A 24,550-nucleotide genomic window follows, 5' to 3' on the forward strand; every position below is an offset into this window, starting at 1 on the left:
TGTGATGCTTCCAGCTTTGTTCCTCTTTATCACGATTGCTTTGGCTATTTGAGATCTTTTGTAATTCAATTGAAATTTTAGGATTTTTTTCTGTTTCTGTGAAAATGCCATTGGAATTTTGATAGGGATTGCATTGAATGTAGGTCACTTTGGGTAGTAAGGACATTTTATTAATAACAATATTCCAACCTAAGGACAAAGGATATCTTTCCATTTATTTGAATCTTCAGTTTCTTTCATCAGTAGCTTATAATTTTCAGTGTACAGATCTTTAACCTCCTTGCTTAAATTCATTCCTATTTTTATTGTTTTTGAAGCTATTGCAAATAGGATTGTTCTCTTAATTTCTCTTTCAGGTAGTTCATTTTTAGTGTATAAAAATGCAACTGATTTCTGTTCATTAATTTCAATTCCTATAGCTTTACTGAATTCACTGATTAGTTCTAACACTTTTTGATGGAATCTTTAGGGTTTTCTGTATATATAAAGTAAGATCATGTCATCTGCAAACAGACAGTTTTACTTCCACTTCTTCATTTTAGATACATTTATTTCTTCTTCTTGCCTAACTGTTCTGGCTAGGATTTCCAGTACTGTGTTGAATAAAAGTGGCAAGAGTGGGCACCCTTGTCTTATGCCTGATTTTAAGAAAAAGCCTTCAAGTTTTTACTTTTGAACATGGTGTTAGCTGTGTGCTAGTTATATATAGCCTTTATTGTGTTGAGCTACATTCCTTCTACACTTAATTTGTTGAGAAAGAGTTTTTTTTATCATGTATTTGTCAAATTTCTTTCGTAGCTATTAAGATGATCATATAATGTTTATCCTTCATTCTGTTAATGTGATGTGGCACATTTACTGATTTGCATATACTCAACTATTCTTGCATCCCAAGGATAAATTGTGCTTGATTATGGTATGTGATTCTTCTAATATGCTAGTATTGTATTGAGGATTTTCACATTTGTGTTCATCAGGGATATTGGAAGTGTTCTCTTTCCTTTTTTGGGGGAGGATTTGAGAAAGGTTGGTATTAATTCTTCTTTAAATGTTTGGTAGAGCTCACCAGTGAAACCATCTGGTCCTGGGCTTCTTTTTTGGGAGTTTTGATTACTGATTCAGTCTCCTTACTCATTATTGGTCTTTTCAGATTTTCTGTTTTGTCATGATTCAGTCTTGGTAGGTTATATGTATCTAGGAATCAATCCTTTTTTTTTAAGATTATCTAATTTGTTTGCATATAATTGTTCATAATAGTCTCTCGTGATCCCTTGTATTTTTACAGTATCAGTTGTAAAGTTTCCTCTTTTATTTCTAATTTTATTTATTTGAATCTTCTTTTCTTAGGTAGTTCAGCTAAAGATTGTCAATTTTACCTCTTTGAAAAAACAGCTATTAGTTTCACTGATATATTTATCATTTTTGTAGTCTCTGTTTCATTTACTTCCATTCTGATCTTTGTTATTTCCTTTCTTCTGATTACTTTGGGCTTAATTTATTCTTTATAATGCCTTGAAGTTTAAAGTCAGATTTTTGAGATCTTTCTTTTCTCTTAATATAGGTGTTTATTGTAATAAACTTCCTTCTTAAAGGAGCTTTTGCTGCATCTCATAATTTTGGATATGTTGTATTTCCATTTTCACTTAAGATTTTTTTTTGTTTCCCCTTTGATTTCTTTTTTGATCCATTGGTTGTTCAGAAGTGTGTTTTTTTTAATTTCCACACATCTGTTAATTTTTCCAGCTTTCTTTCTGTTATTGATTGCTAGTTTTATGCCATTGTGGTAAAAAAAAAAAAGATACATTATTTCAATCTTTTTAAATTTAAGACTTTTTTGTGACGTGGCATGTGATCTATCCTGGAGAATGCTCCATGTGTACTTGAGAAGATTATGTATTCTAGTAGATGGAATATTCTGTGTACGTGTGTTAGATTCATTTGATCTAAAGTATACTTCAATCTGTTGTTTCCTTATTGATTTTCTGTCCTGATGATCTATGCACTGCTAAAATGGAATATTGAAGTCTCCTACTATTACTGCACTGCTGTTTATTTTTCCCTTTATATCTGTTAGTCTTTGTTTAACATATTTAAGTGCTCTGATATTGACTGCATATACTGCTGACTCCTCGAACAACACAGACTCTGAAGATCCACTTAAATGTGTTTTCCTCCCAGTAAATGTAGTACTATATGATCTGGGATTAGTTAAATCTGCAGATGTGGAACCATGGATATGGAAGGTTGACTATAGAACTTGAGCATCTGTGGATTTTGTTATCTGTGGCAGATCCTCAAATGAATCTGCTACAGGTAGGAAGGGATGACTTTATAATTGTCACGTCCTCTTGATGAACTGACCCTGTCTCTTGCTACATCTTTTGAGTTAAGGTCTATTTTGTCTAAGAGAGCTGCTTCCGCTCTCTTTTAGTTTCTACTTTCATAGAATATCTTTCTCCATCCCTTGACTTTAAAGCCATGTAGTCTTAAACCTGAAGCAGGTCTGTTATAAGCAGCAGATTATTGGATCTTGTTTTTTATCCATTTGGCCCTTCTGTCTTTGAATTCTCAGATTTTTTCTTCCTCTTGTTTGTTCGTGTCTGAGATTGATGCTATCTTTTGGATTTTTTTTTTTCATGCATTGTATTTTTCAGCTCCAGAATTTCAGTTTGGTTCTTTTTGACGATTTCTATCTTTATTGAACTTCTCATTTTGTTCCTATGTTGTTTTCCTGATTCTGTTGAGTCATCTATCAGTATTCTAACTCGCTGATCTTCCTAAAAACAATTGTTTTGAATTCTTTAGCAGGTAGTTTGTATATCTCTATTTCTTTAGAATTGGTTACTAGAAAAGCATTGTATTCCTTTGTTGGTGTATATTTTCCTTCATTTTTGTTTTCTTTGAAGACTTGTATGGCTATGTTTGCATGTGAAGAAGTATTTACCCCTTCCAGCCTTTACTGACTGACTTCAGGAAAGAAATACCTTCACCAATCAGCCCAGCTAGGGATTCTAAGACTTTCTCATACCCTTTCTGTGGATGCACCTGATCTATACTTGTCTGTAACCCACATAAAGCACAGCCTCACTGCCTGTCTTTGTTAGGATCTAGATACTCCCTGCTGGCTACTGGAGGAGAAAATGCTGTAAGGGGCAAAGGGGAAACTAGGAAGTGAATTTCAACGGACCGTTAGTATATTTCCCACTTTCTAGTAAATGTTTTTTTTTTTTTTCTTTATTACACAGTAAGAAAAATGAAGTTTCATAAGTGGTTTGGACTCTTAAAATGCTTATTAATTTGGTAACAGTTATAAAGATTTCATAAAGAAATCTCATATAACTGAGTATACAACTTCATGTTGTATACCTTGCTAGTTAGATGAATTAATTAGAATTTTAGAAGAAATAGTTATATCCTGCAACAGTAGCCCATGATATCCATGGGGCATACATTCCAAGATCCCCAGTAAATGTCTGAAACTGAATTCTGTATACACTGTGTTTTTCTCCTATACACCCCTATGACAAAGTTTAATTTATAAATTAGTTACATTTCAGAGATTAGTAACAATTGTGGATAATAAAATGGAGTGTATAACAATATACTCTAATAAAATTTGTGAATGTGGTCTCCCTCTCTCTCTGTGTGTCTCAAAATATCTTATTGTACTATACTCACCCTTCTTCTTGTGATGATATGAGATTAATAAAATGTCTACATGGCAAGTAAGATGAATGATGTATTGTGATGTGCGTGTGTGTGTGTGTGTAAGTCACTTCAGTTGTCTGACTCTGTGGCCCTGTGGCCCGTAGCCTGCCAGGCTCCTCTATCCATAGGATTCTCCAGGCAAGAATCCTGGAATGAGTTGCCATACCCTTCTCCAGGGGATCTTCCTGACCCAGGGCTCAAACTCAGGTCTCTTAAGCCTCTTAAGCAGGTTCTTTACCACTGGCGCCACCTGGGAAGCCTCATATTGTGATGTAGCATTAGGCTATTGACCTGACTGCAGGTCACCTGCTTTGGGTGATCCTGGATCATTGATCTGTGACGATGTTGATGACTGAACGTCAGGAACAGATGATGTCAGTTGTTGGAGATCCCAAGCAGAATGGAGCTGGGTGGTACAAAATTTCATCACACTTAAGAACAATGTGTAATTGAAAACTTTTAAACTTTTTACTTCTGGAGTTTTCCATTTAATGTTTTCAGAATACAGCTGACCGTGGGTAATAGAAACTGTGGAAAGTGAAATGGTGGATAAGGGAGACTACCATAATTTACTTGAAAGCAAACCGTTTTCAGTGTTTTTTAATGCAGTACTTCTAACAGAACTGCAATATAAATATAGTTTAAATTCATTATAAGAGTGAAAGGCCAGGATTAAATTTTGATCAAGGATACTAAATTATGCCCCATTACTTCAAATATAATTGAAGCTTTAATGTATATATAAGCAAGATGAAATTATTCCTCTTCCTCTGCTTCCCCTTCTTCTTCCTTTTAGCATCCCATTGTATAAATATGCCACAGTTTATTCATTCTCCAGGTTATAGGCATTTCATGTATTTCTAGTTTTGGACCCTTATGAATAAAGCTGCTGTGGACATTCTTGTACATGTCTTCTGGCAGATAAGTTCATTAATTTCTTTTAGTATATTTAGTGGCATACCTAGAATATTTGGTAATTAGAATGGGTCATTTTTTATTGTTCCAGGTCTTCTAAACAGCAAAATTACTTTCAGTAACAATAATGAAAGGAAATGAATAATAACAACAAGATAACCGTGACTTTTTAAATTTTTACTTGTAAATAATTATGTATTCACACAAATTGTAAAGATATTACAGAAATATCATATATTCTTACCCCAGTTTTCCTTCAGTGGTTATAACACAATATCATACAAGGAAATTGACATTGGCATAATGTATATGTATAATTCTGTGCCATTTTATCATGTATGTGGATCCATCTAATACCCCACACAATCAAGAACTATTCCATCACCACAAGGGTCTTCCTTGTGCTTCCCTTTATAGTCACAACTACCACTCTCACCCTCATTTTCATAATTTCCTGATATTATATATATGAACTTGTACAATATGTGATCTGTCAAAATTGGCCTTTTTCAATGAATTGTCTTTGAAGTTCATCTAAATTGCTGCATGTATTAATAGTTTGTCATTTTTTATTGCTGAGTAGTATCCCGTTGTGTGAATGTATTTAAATTTCTGTAAACCATTCACTTATTGATGTACATGTTGATTGTTTCTAGTTTTTATCTATTATGAATGAATCTAATATGAACATTTGTGTTCACATATTTGTGTGAACATAAATTTTCCTTTCTCTCAGATAATTGCCATATGCTGGGTATTATATGTATGTTTAATTTTGTAAGAAACTAATGAATTATTTTCCAACATGGCTGTATGATTTTATATTTCTACCAGTAATGAATAAAAGATCAAGTTTTTTCATATCTTTGCCAGCTTTTGATACTGTCATTATTAGGACAGAGGTGTCCTAATAATTTCATTGTGGCTTTAATTGGCATTTCCTTAATGGGTTGTGATGTTGAGCAACTTTTTATATGCTTGTTTGCCATGTATATATTCAATTTGGTGAAATGTATCTTCATATCTTTTGCCCATTTTCTAATTGGATTAGCTGTTGAGTATTGAGAATTCTTTGTATATTCCAGATATGAGTCCTTTGTAGGATATATAGTTTTGAAATATTTTTTCCTGGTCTGTAGCTTGTTTTTTTTTTTAAATCCTCTTAGTGGGGTCTTTCACAGAGAAAAGGTTTTTAATTTTGATGAAATTCAATTTATCGATTTTTCTTTTACGGATCACGCTTTTGAGTACATTGTGAAAAAAATTTTTTTATCCCCTCCCCCTGTATTGCCCCTTCCCACTTGCCTCTCTCCAGTGGTAACTACTAGTTTGATTTCTATATCCATGAGTCTGCTTCTTTTTTGTTATATTCACTAGCTTGTTGTATTTTCTAGATTCCACATATAAGTGATAACGTACAGTATTTCTCTTTCTCTGTCTGACTTAATTTCACTTAGCATAATGCCCTCCAAGTCCATTCATTTTGCTGCAGATGGCAAAATTTTATTCTTTTTTATGGCTGGGGGTCTGTTGTCTATATGTATCACATCTTTATCCATTCATCTGTTTATGGACACTTACGTTGCTTTCATATCTTGACAATTATAAATAATGCTGCTATCATTGTGGTGGATGTGTCTTTTTGAATTAGTGTTTTTAGCTTTTGGTTTTTTTGTTTGTTTGCTTTTTTCTGATATGTACCCAGGTGTGTAATTGCTGGGTCATATGGAAGTTTTATTTTTAGTTTTTTGAGAAGCGTTCATACTGTCCTCCACCATGGCTGCATGACATCCTTGCCAACTTTGTTATTTGTGTTCTTTTTCATGATAGCCATTAGGAGAAGCAAGTGCAGCTGGAATCTCACTGTGGTTTTGTTCCTTTTTTTCTTGGTCACACTGTGTCATTTATGGGATCTTAATTCCCTGACCAGAGATTGAACCCAGGCCTTCGGCAGTGAAAACATGACGTCCTAACCACTGGACTGCCAGGGAGTTCTCTCACTGTGGTTTTGATTTGCATTTCCCTGATGATACGCTGATCATCTTTTCATGTGCCTGTTGGTTATTTGCATGTCCTTTTTGGAAAAGTGTCTTCAGTTCCTCTGTCCATTTTTAATTGGGTGTTTTTTTTAATTGAGTTGTATGGGTTGTTTTTATATGTTGGGTATTAACCCCTTACTATTCATGTCATTTGCAAATGTTTTCTCTCATTTGGTAGCTTGTCCTTTCATTTTGTCAGTGGATACCTTTGCTACCCAGTATTGCTCTGTGCCTTCATTTCCTCATCTGCAACCTGAGGATAAAATAATAGTAATAATGAGCTTACAATAGTATTTGTTGCTGTATTAGTTGTTATGAAGATTTTAAGAGTTCAGACATGTAAACTACTTGGAACAGTGCCTGGCAAATAATATGAACTTAATAACTATTTTAATAATATTATTATTCCTGGCTTTGTGACTTGAAAAGATATTTTGGCTCCCTGAATTTTGATTTCTTTAACTCTGAAATAGGGATAATACTTGCTGCCCCATCTAAGTTATAAGGTCCTTATGAGGATGAAATAAGATTTTATATGTGAAAGTACCATGTAAAGCACTGACAAAAAGTTTTCCTCTTATCAGTAATTATTATCGTTAAAATAGGTAGGTATTCTATTTAATGCTTTTTAGCTCAGCTCATTTTAATTTGTGTGGCTAGCTAATTTATATGATATAGTTACATATTAATAACCTCATATAATTTATAAGTAATATTGTGGGTGCTTAGAATTTTTTTACTGAAAGACATGCATAATCAAAAAAGTTTGAAGATCTACTGATCTAAAAAAATGAATATGATATGAGCTCTTTCATACAGTGTTAATTCTGGCTTTGTCAGAATGTATCAACTAACTGCCTTAAGAATGTTTTTGTACTCTGGTTTTATATTAAGGAAGGAATTACCTTAAAAAAATCATTAGCAATAAACAGAGTGACAGAAACCATGTTCATTGCAACATTGTAATAAAAGTCAGAAGTAACCTTTATGTTCATCAAATAGGGGAATATTTAAGTAAACTGTGATATATTTATAGACTCTAGTCTCTACTATGCAGCTTATTAAACTATAATAAAGTTTTGAAGTTAGAAAATATTTTAAAGAATATTTCATGAGAAAACATTCCCAATAAAATGGTAGGCAGAAAAATTAAAATACAGGAGATATAGAAATGCAGAAAGACCCCAATTCTAGTAAAAAGATACATACATAGGAAAGAAATATATATTAACATACTAATAGTGTTTATCTCTTAATAGTAGGACTAGCATTATTTCTAGTATCTTCATAATTTTGTTTATTTTCAGTTTTTCTGCAATGAACATGTATAAGTTTTATGCTTAGGAAGAGAGTTTATTTTAAATAAAAATTTAAAATATAAGCCATACTCCTTATTCTTATGTTTTAGATTTCCATTAATTGAATAGCTTTGTTAGAATATGAATCATGGGATTGAGAAGGACTTTAGTAAGTTATCATGGCCAAATCTGAGAATTTCAGTGATGAATTCTAGACAGATGAATTTGTTTTCTTCAGTGTTAAAGTGTGGTTTTTTTTTTGTAACCTAGTAATTTCACCTTCTGTTACCTGTTGCACCTTCCACAGAATGTGGATGGCTGGTATGTTGATAATCAGTATGATTAAACCAAAAATTATTTATTGGTCATTGGGTAAGTAGTATGGGGTCATATGTTCCTGAAATATATCCTGAGTCCCAGCTCTCACAGAGATTCGTTTAGAGAAGTGAGACTAATCCCCATCAAATGGTAAACAATACTCAACCACATCTGATAAATGTCATTTTGTGTGATACTGGCCATCCTTGGGTAATAAGAGTTTAGACCTCATCCTTTCTTTCAGTCTTAGCAATTCAAATTTCTTTAAAATTCTATGTTGAGCTCGTTCTCCAGACTTTAGCTTCTTCGTGTAGAATTTGATTTAGAAGACAGGAAGAATTGATTTTTTTTTTTAAAGCCTTCCCATCAAATGTTCTCTCAAACTTGACTAAATGTCAGAACCATATGAGGTACTCTTAAGAAAATGCAGATGGGTCTTATCCCCTGATATTCTGGTTTAACAAGTCTGATCTGGAGGAAAGGAAGAGTGGAGTTTAGAAAATATAGCTGAATAATTCTAGAGTACAGTCAGTGCTGAATTTCACAGCTCTTTTATTAAAAATGGGTTCAATGAAGAACATCTGAAGAAAGAATAAGGTCTACACACTTACTGAAATAACATTTCCTCTTGAACGGTGACATAAACCTGGTTGCCACAAGGCAAGAATAGGACTGTTTTCTCAACTCTAACAGTAAGCCTTTTAGTGAACGTGTGTCCTGCCCTGCCTGGAATCCAGAGGCAATAGGGAAGCGTCACTGTGATCATACAGACTCTATCCTTGGATCTCTTCTTGGCTGTACATACAGGGTCTCTTTCTACCAAAGCCTTAATCTAACTAATGTTGCAGGGACTTGTTCCTCCTCTGTTTTCTCTCTAGTAATCACAGTAATTACCATTTACTGAGTTTCTGTTATCTACCAGGTATTTACATCCATTTATCCCTGATCCTTAGCAGAACCTTTAAAGACAGTTCTTTTACAGATATAAAAATAAGCTCAGATAGATTGAGTTTGTGACCCAAGGTCACACAGGAAATGTCAGAACCAGGATTCAGAGGCTGCTCCGCTTGACTCCAGGGCCTGGATTTTGTCTGTGGCATCCTGGTGTCTTCCTCCTTGCTGCTCCCCCATGTGTATCAGCTGCTCAGATTGCCTACATCCAGTTCTTTACCTTTCTCACTTCAGTGTCTGACGGTGCAGATTTGTGCCTAAAGAGAGCAATGTCTTATGAAAGGCTCGATTTCTTTTTTAAATTGCCCTTTCAGGGAACGCTGCCAGGAGCTTCGCTCTGAGCTGTTTTGTATCCATCAGAAGACCGTGTGCGAGGAGCGGAAAGCTCAGATAGCGTTTAACGAGGAGCTGAAAAGGCAGAGGGTGGTGGAAGAGCATATGTTCTCAAAACTCTGGGAGGAAGACCGCCTGGCCAAAGAGAGGCGAGAGGCTAAGGAGGAGAGGCGGCAGAAGGAGCTCTTGGAGAACACGCGCCTGGGGCTAAATGCCCAGGTCGCCAGCATCCAGGCGCAAAGGCAGGCGGCGCAGCGGCTGAAGGAGGAAGAGGCACGCCTTGTGGTGGGTTTTTTCAAGTGCTTGTGGTAGGATGGTGAACTCAGTGGGTACAATACCCGGTTTGCAGGTCTGCTTAAGAAGAAAAGGAGAATGTTATTCAAGTCAAACCAAGGATTATAATATGGGAGACAAACTCTCAGAAGGTCTGAGAATTGCTCTGCCTGTTAGTGCTTGAAAGCACGTTCATACGCCTTTTCAAGTCAAAGGGTCATACATCAAAAAGACACACTGGTATTTTACATACAGTTCACCAAATATAAATGGTCCAGATAAGCACATATAAAGCAAGCAGTAAGTCACCATGGCCCCTTACAGAATTTGGAAAGAATACTAATCTAAGAAGTTCCATTGCTAGTGTCAGAAGAAGAAAATAAAAATTGATCTTTACTGTGAAGAAGGCATTCCCATCTTTGAGGAGGTCTGGTTAATGTCTAATGAAGATGCATATTGCACTGTAAAGAGGGAGGGAGGAGGCCCAAACTGGTGGAGAGAATTTTATGTTTAAATTTTCTTGTTTATCCTCAAAATATAAATTTTCTTTTATCACTACCCTCAACCCTAACCCCTAGCAGCCACTGATAGGTTCTTTAACACTATTATTTTGTAATTATATGTTATATAAATTCCACCCTTCTATTGTTATAATAATAACGTGTTATCACAATACTGTTGTATTAAATAGTAATAATATGAACATTTTCAAATGCACAGAAGTGGAGAGTCCCATGAGCCCATGTGTACCAATCTCCCAGTTTGAACCGCTGTTATACTTTGAATATTGATTTCCTGTTTTCTACCCCCTTCCATTTTTGACTTACAGTTTGTCCCACACATGTCATTTCCCCTTTAAATACATTCTTGTTGTTGAGTATGCATCTCAACAACAATATGATTAAGGACTTTTCTTATACATTTCAAACCTAAAATTAATAATAATTCATTGTTATCACCTAAAACCAGTATCAAATTTCCATTATTGTCTAAGTTATTTGACATTTAAATTGGGATCCAAACATTGCTGTCCTGTCATAAGTAGTTTTGAAAGAGTGACTGTTTATCATTCAAATCTGGGCATATTTGAGATTGAAAGGGGTGCAGTTAACTAACCTGGGGAAACCAAGACATAGTAAACCACTTGTAGGTTTTTTAATCTTGAACAGTTCTCTCCCATTTCCATCTCTGCCTGTTTCATAGTTTGATTTGGATGATTGCTGCTTCCTGTAGTCAATCTTACTTTTTAAAAAGTGTGGCCTGCTATACCACTGGCTTTTATGTTTGATGTACGCTGTTTTGCCTTAAATACTGCAGAGTATTTTCAATTATATTATTTCATTTGACTCTCACAATTCAGTGTGGATTTACTGCTCATGGCATTAATGGGAAAGTCTAGCATATAACTCTCTTCTCACCAGCCAAAAATCATGATATTCATGGCTGTTGTGAGTCTCAGATCAAGTCAGCTGGGACTTGTATCTCTCCTCACTATATAACTGTGTCATCTCCCGTCCCAGCTGGGGAAGGACTTATCCCTCCAGGAGAGTTCAAATGCCTTTGGTGGGAGGATTAATGCCTCACTTTACACCATACCCAGATTTTCTACCAAACTCCCAACACCCAGCAGCGTTGGTGCCCCAGTTAAAACTGCTTGATTGGTCACACAGGTAAGCCAGCCAGGAGGGTCAGCTAGATAAGAAAATGAGAGGAATGGGAAGTACTTTTAAAGAACAAAATGCTTAATTTACTTTTGTATATTTGACTGATGTGCACATATCCATTCTTAGACTCTAATTGCTGGTTAATAATGTATCCAAATCTAGATATGCAGATACACATGGAAGGCTAAAGTCTGGAAAGTCAATACACCAAAATGTTGAGAATGGTAGTAGGTGAATGGGTACTAAGAATAAAAGTGATTTATCTTTATATTTTTCTACATTTTGAACTCCACACTACTTACTTTATAATCACACACAGCAATTTCACAAAGCCTTATTGTTGATTCAGCAATGAAAAGTCAAGTTTTACATCTCATAGTCCCATTACACCCAGGAGTGTGTGTTTTCCAAGAAACCCTTTATTCTCACCTCTTAAATGAAATGCATTAACATTTTTGTTTTGTCCAACTGTACTGATGCATTATCTTCATTATTGTTCTGCCTTAGGAAAATGAAAATGCACAGGTGAAACTTGAGAATGAACAAGATAAGCTAAAGAAACAGAAGACAAAACAGGAAACAAGGGCTGCTTTGCAAAAAGCCCTCCAAGAGAAGATGGAGCGTATGCAGCAGGAATACAGAGAAGAGCAGGACTTGAACATGAAGCTCATGCAAAATGCCCTTCAAAATTTACAGGATGAGACTGATAAAAAGAAGCAAAAAAAAGTAAGACGCTTACTCAATGCCTATTATGTGCTGGATGAGGTTCCTTTTTGAGCTGTCAGTCTTATGGGAGCCAGCCATGTGTAGAATAAACTGTAACACTGCTTCTATAAGTGTGGTTCATGAACCACAGCATCAGTGTCATCTAGAAGGATGTTAGAAATTCATCAGCTCCAGAATCAGAATCTCCAAATTCAGGTCTATGGCAGGGATGAGAAGCCTGTGTTTTAATATAGCTCTCCAAGGTGATACTGATGCTCAGTCAATTTTGAGAACTCCTACTCTATAGCATGGTATTAGTGCTGTGATAGCAGGATGGTGTCGCAGGAAGTGGAGTGACTAAGTATGTCCAGGAACTGGGGAAGACTTCACTGAAGAAGGGGCTTTCAAGCTGATGTGGGCTTCCTTTCAAGGGGCTTTGAAGGATGTGTAGTTTTCACAGTAAAGAGAGTAGAGAAAATCATTCCAATATTTATTTAGCTCTTCCTTTGAAATTTATATTGAACTCTTTAGGGTGTTGTATTTTTCCTAAAGGTATTATGATTTGTTTTGTTTTGTTTCAGTTGACTTTACTTTTCAGGGAAGCTTTAGGTTCACAGCAAAAGTGAGGAAAAGGTACAAAAATTTCCCATATGCTCCTGCCCCAACACATGCATAGCCTTCCCCATTCACAACATTCTCAACCGGAGTGGTACATTTGTTACAATCGATGAGCCTACACATCATTATCACCTAAAGTTCATAGTTTATAGTAGGGTCCACTCTTTGGTGTTGTATGTCTATAGGTTTGGGCAAATGTGTGATGACGTGTATCCACCATGAGAGTATCATCCAGAGAAATTTCAGTATCCTAAAAATCCTCTGTTTTTTTTTTTTTTAAGAAAAAAAAGGGAAAAAGGAAAGGAGACCACAAGTACAGTAAGTCAGACAAAATTAGATGACAGAGAAATCTGCTGCAGATGAAGGAGTAAGGTAAAAATCTGTAAGAACAATTAAATGAAGAGGAGATATGCAATCTACTTGAAAAAGAATTCAGAATAGTGATAGTAAAGATGATCCAAGATCTTGGAAAAAGAATGGAGACACAGATTGAGAAGATACAAGAGATGTTTAACAAAGACCTTAGAAGAACTAAAGAACAAACAGAGATGAACAATAGAATAACTAAAATGAAAAACACTCTGGAAGGAATCAATAGCAGAATAACCGAAGCAAAAGAACAGGTAAGTGAGCTGGAAGACAGAATAATGGAAAGCACTGCCATGGAACAGAATAAAGAAAAAAGAATGAAAAGAAATGAGGACAGTCTCAGAGACCTCTGGGTCAACATTAAATGCACCAACATTCACATTATAGGGATCTCAGAAGAAGTGAAAGAGATGAAAGAGAAAGAGCCTGAGAAAATATTTGAAGAGATTATAGTCGAAAACTTCCTTAACATGGGAAATGAAATAGTAACCCAAGTCCAGGAAATTCAGAGAGTCCCATACAGAATAAACCCAAGGAGGAACACGCCAAGATACATATTAATCAAACTAACAAAAATCAAACACAAAGAAAAAAATATTAAAAACAAAAAGAGGAAAGCAACAAATAACATGCAAGGGAATTCCCATAAGGTTGTCAGCTGTTTTTTCAGCAGAAACTCTGCAGGCCAGAAGGGAGTGGCATGATGTATTTAAAGTAATGAAAGGGATAAACCTACAATGAAGACTACTCTACCCAGCAAGGCTCTTATTCAGATTCGACAGAGACATAAAAAATGTACAGACTGCAAAAGCTAAGAGAATTCAGTACCACCAAACCAGCTTTACCTCAAATTCTGAAGGGATTCTCTATGCAGGAAACATAAGAGAACAAAAGATGAAGGGAATAAAAAAGACCTACAAAAACATAGCCAGAACAATTAAGAAAATGGCAATAGAAACACATATATTGATAATGACCTTAAATGTAAATAGATTAAATGCTCCAACCAAAAGACACAAACTGGCTGAATGTATATAAAAACAAGAATCATTGCTGCCTACAAGAGACCCTCTTCAGACCTAGAGACACGTACAGACTAAAATATTTTTATGTCCATACAAAGGGGTCTTCTTTGGGCCAGCAATTTTGATACTGGCCAAAGGTTAGTTGCTTTGGAGCAAGAGGTCATTTACCTCTTCATCTAATGTCAGGTAGGGGCCCAGCCCACACCTGCTAATAGAGGCAGCTAGATCCCAGGGTCCTTTTTGGATTGTATATCCTAATGTGTTTGGCAACCACTAGGTTGAGGGCCACTTTTCCACTCTCTGAGATCCACACAGTTCAGCTACGGGGTCCTGGAGCTCTCGCAAAATTTGTAATGAATTTTTAATTAACTAGTCTTTTATAACCTGAATAGTGAGGCATAGCCAGTGGCCCTAGTCATTTTCTGGGTCAATAAAATCTGTAAAATGATTCTAAGGAATTTGGCAGGAGTTTTCCTCTCAGGCTTTCAATCATATTGCATGCACAGCCCACCCTTGATTGGACCACCAGCATGTGGAAGACAGAGAGACATTGAATAATCAAAATGGTAAAGGGTGTACTCATCTGGTGAGTGGATGTGAATGACATCCTCTCTAATGTCAAAGGAGTGTGGGTTCGCTCTCAGTACTAACAGGGAAGTCTTTGGAGACGACTGGTAAGTACATATGGGGGCTTTTGGAGACATGGAGTCTGGGAATTAAGACGTATTAGAGCCTGGGGCCAAATTTCTGCTTGGGGCACAATATAACTGTATAAAAGCTTGAGGAATATGTCTTTGATTAGGCCATTGGCCACCTGATGTGAAGAGCTGACTCATTGGAAAAGACCCTGATGTTGGGAAAGATTGAAGGCAGGAGGAGAAGGGGACCACAGAGGATGAGATGGTTAGATGGCATCACTGACTCAATGGGCATGAGTTTGGGTAAACTCTGGGAGTTGGTGATGGACAGGGAGGTCTGGCGTGCTGGGGTTCATGGGGTTGCAAAGAGTCGGACACGACTGAGCGACTGAACTGAATTAAACTGAGGCCATTGTGCCTTTTTGTGAGTCTAACTGCTTGAGGCTGAACCTAAGTAGAATTCCACAGGATTCCATATTCTAGAGCCCATGACAGAACAATCTGGGAGGTGAGATGGGTACTTGGATCTGAATCTACATTGGTGGGTCAAACGGGATGAGCACATGCTTGATTAAGAAGGAGATTACATAATGGGAAGTAGCCAGCAGGCCTTCAGTGAAGTTATGGATGATGGTGGTGCATACCTATTAGATCTTGTGAAGGGCAACAGCAGCCTGATAAATTCGAGATGCCATCTGAAATAGTCTGTCATCCAGGGCATATGTCTCCACCAAGGATAGTTCCAGACATTTTTGGGGAACACAGGAAGCAATTATCTACCACCACCTTGGTCAGAGCTGGGATAAAGGGCATGCTACACCTGTATGCCCAGTCGGTGAGTGCTGTCACTCCCCTGCGGCCTTAAATAAACGGGTCCACTCTGTTAGTGGGCATGGCACTGAGGAACAGTTATGTCCAGGGCTGTTCTTGATACTTTGTGTCCAGGGATGTAATTTGGATGAGCCTGTCATGTTACTATAAGCTTCTGGTGTTTGCTGTTGTACATATGTGTGTGTAGTGACATGAGTGATCATAACTGACATGCGTGAGTCAGCTATTTCTTTCCAAATGGAGGCGCCCCATATATACTTTCCCCAAATCATGAAGTTATCCTTTTGCCATTGCCCAGACTAGACTGCAAATCCTTTGGCTACTTCCCGGATGTGAGTAAAAATGTGTGCCCTTATGAGTCTCATTTTTATGGCCTGTTGTAGATCCAGGTACACTGCCCCTAACTCTGCTAACTGAGCTGAACCACGAGAGCTGTCCTATACTAGGGATGCGCCACGGCCTGTGTTTACAATGGTGGTTCTGCCAATGGTGAAGAACACCAACTCCCTTTCTGCGGCAGGAAATTGGTTGTAAGTGGTTCCCCAAGCTGCTAGAGGGACTGGCGTGAGTGTGCCACTAGCTGCATCTTGCTGTCAGTGGACAAAGGGCTGGGAATGGGGGAAATTACATTTTCCTGTAATTTGGAAAGACCCTGACATCAGATTTTGTCCTTTTCTGAAGGTGCCATTTCTGTTTTAACTGTAAGGTCTCAGTGGCTATATTGAACCTCTGCTGGGTTGAATTCCCCCAAAACGTGGCAGAGCGTGGCCTTATATTTTGAGGGGATTCTCTGTAGGAAGAATTATCTGGACTGGGGGTCAGTTGGAGCCTCTTCAGGATTTGAGATGAAATCTAGGTCATCTGGGCTGCTGTATTCAAAGAAGCGATAGATTCATTGGACAATACCTGTCTTACAGAGAGGGAGTCAGACCGCATCTAGTATTTTCCACCAACTTTGAGTCTTTGTGGTAATAACCGCAGTAGAGGGTAAGCTCAGCACTAAGCCTTAAAAATCCCAGTAAACAGGGGAAGGGATTCTCTTTCTGTAACTTTAGGATGGTACCTTTGGGTTTGGACTCTTCCTAGTCACTGCACTGGAGAAGGAAACGGCAACCCGTTCCAGCATTCTTGCCTAGAGAATCCCATGGACAGAGGAGCCTGGCGGGCCACAGTCCATGAGGTCGCAAGAGTCAGACATGACTGAGTGACTTTCACTACTGCTACTACTGGTCACTGGAAATCTTGATTATGGTATTTCAGTTTTCCTATATGGAAGACTAGAGGTTGCCCAGGCTTGATCCCTCAGATCAGTGAAGCTCTGATAAAACCCCAACAGGTTAAGCTTTGGTTAAATACTTTCCCCTGAGGGCAAACCTCGTTAAGAAGAATAGAATGCTCTAGTGTATTTCAGAATAGTACATTTTCCCCTCCCCTTGCCATATACATGAAGGGATTTTTCTCAGATATTTACTGTGAGAAACTGGTAGAACTGCAGGAGGTAAAATTCACAGAAGTTGTGGGGTTCCCCTTGGGCCACTGGGTCCCCTTAGAGTTTTTAACTCAGAGTTGTCCACACTTGAGCCTCCATCCAACCTCATTTTGTTTTCAATTTGCATTTCAATAATAGCTAACTATGTTGACCAACTTTAATATGCTTGCTTGTATCCTCTTCAGTGAAATATCTTCTGATATCTTTTGCCCAGTTTTCTAATTGAATTGTTTATGTCTCTCTTTCTTTTCCTTCCTCCCTTCCTCTGTTCCTTTCTTTCTTACTACTTTTGTTGTTGAGCTTTTTGTTCTCAATTGGATCATCTTATTTAACAGCTTCATTAAGGTATCATTCATAAAACATACAATTCATCCATTTAAAATGTACATTTCAATGCATTTTAGTGCCACCATCACCACAGTTGATTTCAGTACTTTTTTTGTTATCCTACTTCCTCTCTTTTTCTTTACCCCTAGTCCAGAGCAACTACTAATAGCCTTCCTATCTCTATTGATTTCCTATTCTGGACTTGCATATGAATGAAATTATATATTATGGGATCTTTTGACTGAGTTCTTTCAATTCAGTTCAGTTCAGTTGCTCAGTCATGTCTGACTCTTTGCAGCCCTGTGGACTACAGCATGCCAGGCTTCCCTGTCCATCACCAACTCCCAAGGCTTGCTCAAACTCATGTTCATTGAGTTGGTGATGCCATCCAACCATCTCATCCTCTGTCATCCCCTTTTCCTCCTGCCTTCAATCTTTCCCAGCATCAGGGTTTTTTCAAATGAGTCAGTTCTTTGCATCAGGTGGCCAAAGTATTGGAATTTCAGCTTCTGCATCAGTCCTTCCAGTGAATATTCAGGGCTTATTTTCTTTAGGATTGATTGGTTTGATCTCCTTGCTGTCCAAGGGATTCTCAAGAGTCTTCTCTAACACCGCAGTTCAAAAGCATCAATTCTTCAGTGTTCAGCTTTCTTTATAGTCCAACTCTCACATCCATAATGTTTTTAAGGTTTATCCATGTTGTAGACTGTATGAGTACTTCATGACTTTATATGAGTGAATAATATCTGACCTTGTATGGATATATCATATTTTGTTTATATGTTTGTCCCTGATGGACATTTGATTTGTGTCTACATTTTCACTATTTTGAATAATGCTAATATGAACATTCATATGTGAATTTTTGTTTGGACATGTATTTTTGTTTCTCTTGGGCATATTCCAAGGAGTAGAATTACTGACTCGATGTTTAAGCCTGTGAATATTCTCCAAATTGTTTTCCAAAGTGGCTTCACTGTTTTACATTCTCACACACTTACAAGAGTTCTGATTTTTCCACATGCTTGTTAACATTTGTTGTTGTCTGTCTTTTTTACTTTAACCATCCTAGTTTGTCTGAAGTGATGTGTCACTGTGGTTTTCATTGCATTTCTCTAATGTTGAGCCTCTTTTTCTGTGCATGTTGGCCATTTGTACATCTTCCTTGGACTAATCTATCTAAAGGTTGCTGAAGTCTTAAGAAGTCTATTCAAGTTATTTGCCTAGTTTTTAATTGGGTTGTCTTTTTATTATTGAGCTGTAGGAGTTCTTTATGTGTCCTAGATACAAATCCCTTATCACATAGTGTTAGTGTTGCTCAGTCATGCCCAACTCGTAGCGACCCCATGGACTGCAGCCCACCAGGCTCTTCTGTCTATGGGATTTTCCAGGCAAGGATACTGGAGTGACTTACCACATAAGTCATCTGTAAATATTTTTCTCATTCTGTGGGTGTCCCTTGAAGTACAAATGTTTTAAGTTTTGATGAAGTAAAATTTATCTGTTTTTCCTGTTGTTGCTTGTGCTTTCGGTGTCATATCTAAAACACTTTTCTTATACCCAAGGTCTTGAAGATGTCCTATGTTTTCTTCTTAAAGTCTTATAGTTTTAGCTCTTATATTTAGGCCTTTGATCCATTTTGAGTTAACTTTTGTATGTGGTATGAGGTAGAGCCCCAACGTCATTCTTTGGCATGTAGATATCCACTTTTCCCAGCACCATTTGTTGAAGAGAGAATTTTTCCTCTATTGAATTGTCTTGGAACTCTTGTCAAAAATCAATTGATAGTAAACGTGAGAATTTATTTTTGACTCTCAGTTCTATTTCATTAGTCTATATGTCTCAATGACTATAGCTTTGTAGTGAGTTCGAAATCAGGAAATGTGAATTTTCCAACTTTGTTGTTCTTTTTCAAGTTGTTTTCGCTGTTCTGGCTCCCTTGTATTTCCATATGAATTTAGGATCAGTTTGTTGATTTCTGCAAAGAAATAAATTGGGATTTTAATAGGAATTATTTTGAATTTATAGACCAGTTTGGGGACAGTTGCCATTTTAACAATATTGTCTTCTGATCAATGAACATAGGATGTCTTTCCATTTATTTAGGTCTTCTTTAATTTTTTTCATAATGCTTCTTAGTTTTCAGAGTATAAGGTTTGTACTTTTTGTTAAATTATTCCCCAAAGTATGAAACTATGTATACAAGCCATTCTGAGGGTGCAGCTACACTCTCAGACCTTGCTAGTTTTACCTCAGATCTATGATATTCTCAGAAGAGATCAGATCAGAGATTGGATGGAGTAACACAAATATACTACCATGAAAGACAGAAGCCACCTGAAAATGACTGTGTTATAAAGCCAGTTTGGGTCCTGAGCTGCACATTCAAATCACCTAGGGAACCTAAAAGCTATCCATTGGGAAGGAATCCCTAGGTGTGAGACTTAGCCCTTAGTACTTTTTAAAGCTCCCTAAGTGATTCCAAAGTGTAGCTAAGATTGAGATTTGCTGATGTAAAGTATTTTCTAGTCAGAGACAGTGCTATAATAATTGTGACATATTTTGTTTGTTAAGCTAACACTCTATCTACCTAAATTTAAATAAATGAAAATAAAGTTGTATAATTGAAAATTATTTGGGAACTTCTTTGAGGAATACTTTGAGAAAGTGTTTGCATTATTACTATTTGAACTATTCAAAATGTGTTATAAAATATTTTAAACAGATGCAAAAATAGTACAATGAATCCCCATGGTTCCATTACCTAGCTTCAACAACCAGTAGCCAATGGCCATTCCTGTTTCATCTATCCCTCCCACCCATTCCCCACAGTCACCTTGAATATTTTTAAAAAGTGAAAGTGAAGTCGCTCAGTTGTATCCGACTCTTTGTGACCCCATGGACTATAGCCTACCAGGCTCCTCCTTCCATGGGATTTTCCAGGCAAGAATACTGGAGTGGATTGCCATTTCCTTCTCCAGGAGATCTCCCCGAGATGATGTATTACTTTTAGGGTTTACTTTTAAGTAAATACTTAAAAGTATTTGAATACTTAAAAGTAAACCCTAAAAATAATACATCATCTGTCAATGTTTTGGTATGTAATTCTAAGGAATTATGGTTCTAAAAGATTTTAAAACTTATGCTCCCTAGTATTATCACACCTAAAAATTTTAACAACATGAGGTAATTTTTATTTTATGTAGGAGGATATGAGAAGAGAACAGAAGATATATTATCAATACTTGGCACAGCGGCGTGAGGAAGAAAAAGCTCAGGAGAAAGAATTGGATAGAATGTTAGAGAAAGAGAAGGAAAAGAAGTTTGCTGAGAAGGACAAGGAGCTGAGACTTGAAAAGGAGGCAAGAAAACAACTTCTGAATGAGGTCATGTGTACAAGAAAACTTCAAGTTCAAGAAAAGTGTAAGGAAAGGAATTACAATTATGTTATACTTGGGCCTAATTCAATTTAAGTAGCAACCTCAGTATTTATTAAACAGATAGTATGTGTGAAATACCATGAGGTATGTAAAAGGGATTAAGGCAAGATCCCTGCTTTGTGGACCTTACCTAATTGAGTACTTAAGTATCTTTCTGCAGGTGTCTCCATACGCCCACACCTGCATACCTTTTGCTTGGGTAGTTTTCTCTCCCTATGATGCTTTTGATCTTGAGAAATCCTGGACATACTTCAAGCCCAGCTCAAATGTCGCATTCCTTGAGAGACCCACTCTGTTCCCCTATTCATGATAAACCTTCTTTCCCCTATTCATAAAAGAATTTTCTTTCTGGTGGTCTCATCATTTCTTGCTCACATCTCTGTCTTAGGACACCACTGAATTCCCTCAAACAGTGCTTGGTCACGAAAGGAAATAATCACTGAAAAGATTTCCACCGTTCTGTGTCCAGATGGACACATTTACTGGTAGGATACCACTGGACTTCACACTAGTAGTGTTTGTGAGAGAAAGCTCATCTAGGTTCCATTGATTAATTCTCCACTCTGTTATAAGAGAATTATAATGTCAGTTGAAAATTGTTAAGCTAGTGTTAGATTGAGTTTTAAGAAATGAGAAGAAAGCGTCTACACTGAAAAGATTTCTGTATTCCACCATGATAAATGTTTTGGCATACATTGAGAAAACATGGAAAATTTAAGTATTTGGAACCACTTATAAACAAGGAAGTAAAAATCAACCATAATTCCACCACCCAGCAATAGCTATTGTTCACAACTTCCTGCATTTCCTTCCAGTATTTTTACTATGTATGTAATTTCCTCTCACAAATTAGTATCTTGTGGTATATATTGTTTTACAGCCTGCATTTCTCACTTAGCATAAACATTTTTTCAGGTCATTTTTCTTCAATTTTAAAATTTGTAATGCTGGCTAGAAAGCCATTATAAAACTGGATCATAATTTATTTTACCTAAATACAACCAATGCACCTTCAACTTGGTTTGGAATTTTTCTTGCTGTTGTAGCATTGTGGGTTACTGTCTCTGTACATAGTTTTTTAGGCTGACTGTCTCTGTACACAGTTTTTTGGCTCATATGTAATTAGATAAATTCCTGTAAATGGGTTTGGAGGCCGAAGGTAAATGCATCTTAGATGTATATCGCCTCCTTTGTGAACTCTGTTTTGTCGATCTTTTTCTACTGGATTGGTTAGGTTTTCCTTATTTAGTTTATAAAAGCCTTATATACTGCTTTTCCCATAGTTTTTTTGTAACATAGAAACTCTCCTGTTAACATAAATGGCAACAGACCTGTTTGTCCTCAAGAAGAGAAAGGTGAGAAGTATTCTTACAGTGGTTATCTGCTATGAAAAAAACTGTTCATAGATTTCAATAGCAAATAGTTATGAGAAAATCTCTGTAGATTATAGCACATAGGAACCTAAGCCCTATTCTTTCCTTAATGGAGATGACTGTGTGTGTGCTCAGTCATTCAGTCGTGTCTGACTCTTTGAGACCCCATGGACTGTGTCCTGCTAGGCTTCTCTGTCCATGGAATTTTCCGGGCGAGAATACTGGCGTGGGTTGCCATTTTCTACTCCTGGGGATCCTCCCAGAGATTGAACCCATGTCTCTTGTGTCTCCTGCATTGGCAGACAGGTTCTTTACCACTATGGGAAGCCCCAGTGGGGATGACTGCTTCTACCTTATTGAGCTAAGATCCAATCCAGTGATTCTAAGCTCTGCCTTTCTAATGACAATATGGCATTGATGCCCAGATGATGTTGTCAAGTCTTTTCTGAAAAGAGTCATTTAGCAAAAATTACTTTTGTTTTTCTTAGTGCAACGAAAGCAAAAGAACAGGAAGAACGTACTATGGAACAGGAACGCATAAATGAAGGTCTTAAAGAGCTTAACTGTGAAGAGAGGGAGAATTTTACAAGGTATGGCTTTGTTTTCTTCATAATTACTACCTAAAAAAGGGAGATTTTTAGCATAAAGGATGCTGTGCCATAATTCATGTATTATTAATATTATTTTACCTCAGTATTTTTGGGTCGGCCAAAAAGTTCCTTCAGTTTTAAAGTTAAAAAAAAAAGACACATTTTTCATTTTCACTAAGAACTTTATTGAACTACATATCCACTGTTTCGTTCCACTTCCTTCTGCCACTTTTCAGGCAACTTCATAATTCCATCTTCCCAAAACTTTTTATCTTTTTGAGCAAAGAACTGTTCCAGGTGACTTTTACAGTCTTCCAGGGAATTGCAATCTTTGACATTGAGAGAATTTTGCAGAGACTGAAATAAATGGAAATCTGAAGGTACGATGTCTGGTGAATGTGGTGGATGAGTCAGAACTTCCTAGCCAAAGTGTAGCCATTGCTGCCTTGTCATCAAAGAAACATGCAGTCTTGTACTATCACGATGGAAGATTGTCTGTTTCCTGTTGAACAGAAAGCACGTGATTCCAGGTACTTTTTGTCAAGTGCTGCTTTCAGTCAGTCTAACTGGGAGCAGTACTTGTGGGAATTAATCATTTGGCTTTCCAGGAGGAACTCAGAGGAACTCAGAACTCCCTTCCAATCCCACTACATACACAACATCATCTTTCTTTGGATGAAGACTGGCCTTTGGTGTGGTTGGTGGTGGTTTATTTTTGCTTGCCCCATGATCTGTTCCATTCCGTAATATTGTATGGAACACTTTTCATCACCTGTCACAATTTGTTTTAAAAACAGAGTGTTTTTGTACATTAAAGAATCACATACAGAAATACAGTCAAAAGAGGTTTTTTTGTTTCTGTTTTTGCTTAACTTATGTGCAACCGAAACATCAAAGTGATTAATATAGACAAGCTGGTACAAATGATTTTCAGCACTTGGTTTGGATATTTGGAGTATGTCGGCTATCTCGTGGTATAATGTTCATTGGTATACTGTTGGTATGACATTGATTGTTCTCAATGTCTCGGTTTGATTGCTGTCAACTTCAACTGGTCTGCCTGACTGTGGAGCATCACCTAGAGAGAAATCTCCAGCACAACACTTAACAAACTACTTTTGATGCTTTCGATCAATCACAGTACCTTCTCCATACACTGCACAAATCTTTTTTTGCATTTCAGTTGTGTTTTTACCTTTCTTGAAGTAATGAAACATAATATGCCAAAAATATTGCTTTTTTCCCCCCATCTTCAATATTAAAATGGCTACACAAAAATTCACCAATTTTGATAATTTTTTTTAATGCACACTGATATGACAACCATCACAATGCAATCTAACAAAATTGTTTTCAATGAAGTTAGAGACAACTAAGTGCTACTAGAGCCATCTTAAGGAAAAAAACCAAATGAATCTTTTGGCCAACCCAGCCTTTTGACCATTTGTCCCAAAAGCTCAATTCAGTTTTTAAAATTTCATATAAAAAATAAAGACCCAGTTCAAAAGAACAAAAATAAGCATCAACCGTTTCAGTAAAATTCAACTCTATTGCCATTATATAGATTCTGATTACAGACATTGTGTTAAACTGGACAAACATCTTAAAAGACAAATATGTTAGAAACAATTTTTATAAAATTGGCA

At 36.8% G+C, this 24,550-nt stretch overlaps 1 protein-coding gene across 20 annotated transcripts in view; it reads left to right on the top strand.

Annotated features, from left to right (window-relative positions):
• Positions 1 to 24,550, top strand: part of MBD1 (methyl-CpG binding domain protein 1) — a 53,538-nt gene that overhangs the window by 25,933 nt on the left and 3,055 nt on the right. For 17 of the 20 annotated variants that reach the window (XM_070452551.1, XM_070452555.1, XM_070452538.1 and 14 more), the window contains 4 exons: positions 9,544 to 9,847; positions 12,007 to 12,225; positions 20,708 to 20,924; positions 22,803 to 22,904. In XM_070452551.1, the coding sequence (XP_070308652.1) occupies positions 9,544 to 9,847; positions 12,007 to 12,225; positions 20,708 to 20,924; positions 22,803 to 22,855 (793 nt within the window). In that variant the 3' untranslated portion in view covers positions 22,856 to 22,904. Of the gene's footprint in view, positions 1 to 9,543; positions 9,848 to 12,006; positions 12,226 to 20,707; positions 20,925 to 21,197; positions 21,210 to 22,802; positions 22,905 to 23,190; positions 23,748 to 24,550 lie in introns of those variants that run through there. The other 3 variants (XR_011482680.1, XM_070452569.1, XM_070452537.1) reach the window with 3 other exon arrangements.

Source organism: Odocoileus virginianus, chromosome 22 (assembly GCF_023699985.2).
Source record: "Odocoileus virginianus isolate 20LAN1187 ecotype Illinois chromosome 22, Ovbor_1.2, whole genome shotgun sequence".
NCBI classification, from domain to species: domain Eukaryota; kingdom Metazoa; phylum Chordata; class Mammalia; order Artiodactyla; family Cervidae; genus Odocoileus; species Odocoileus virginianus.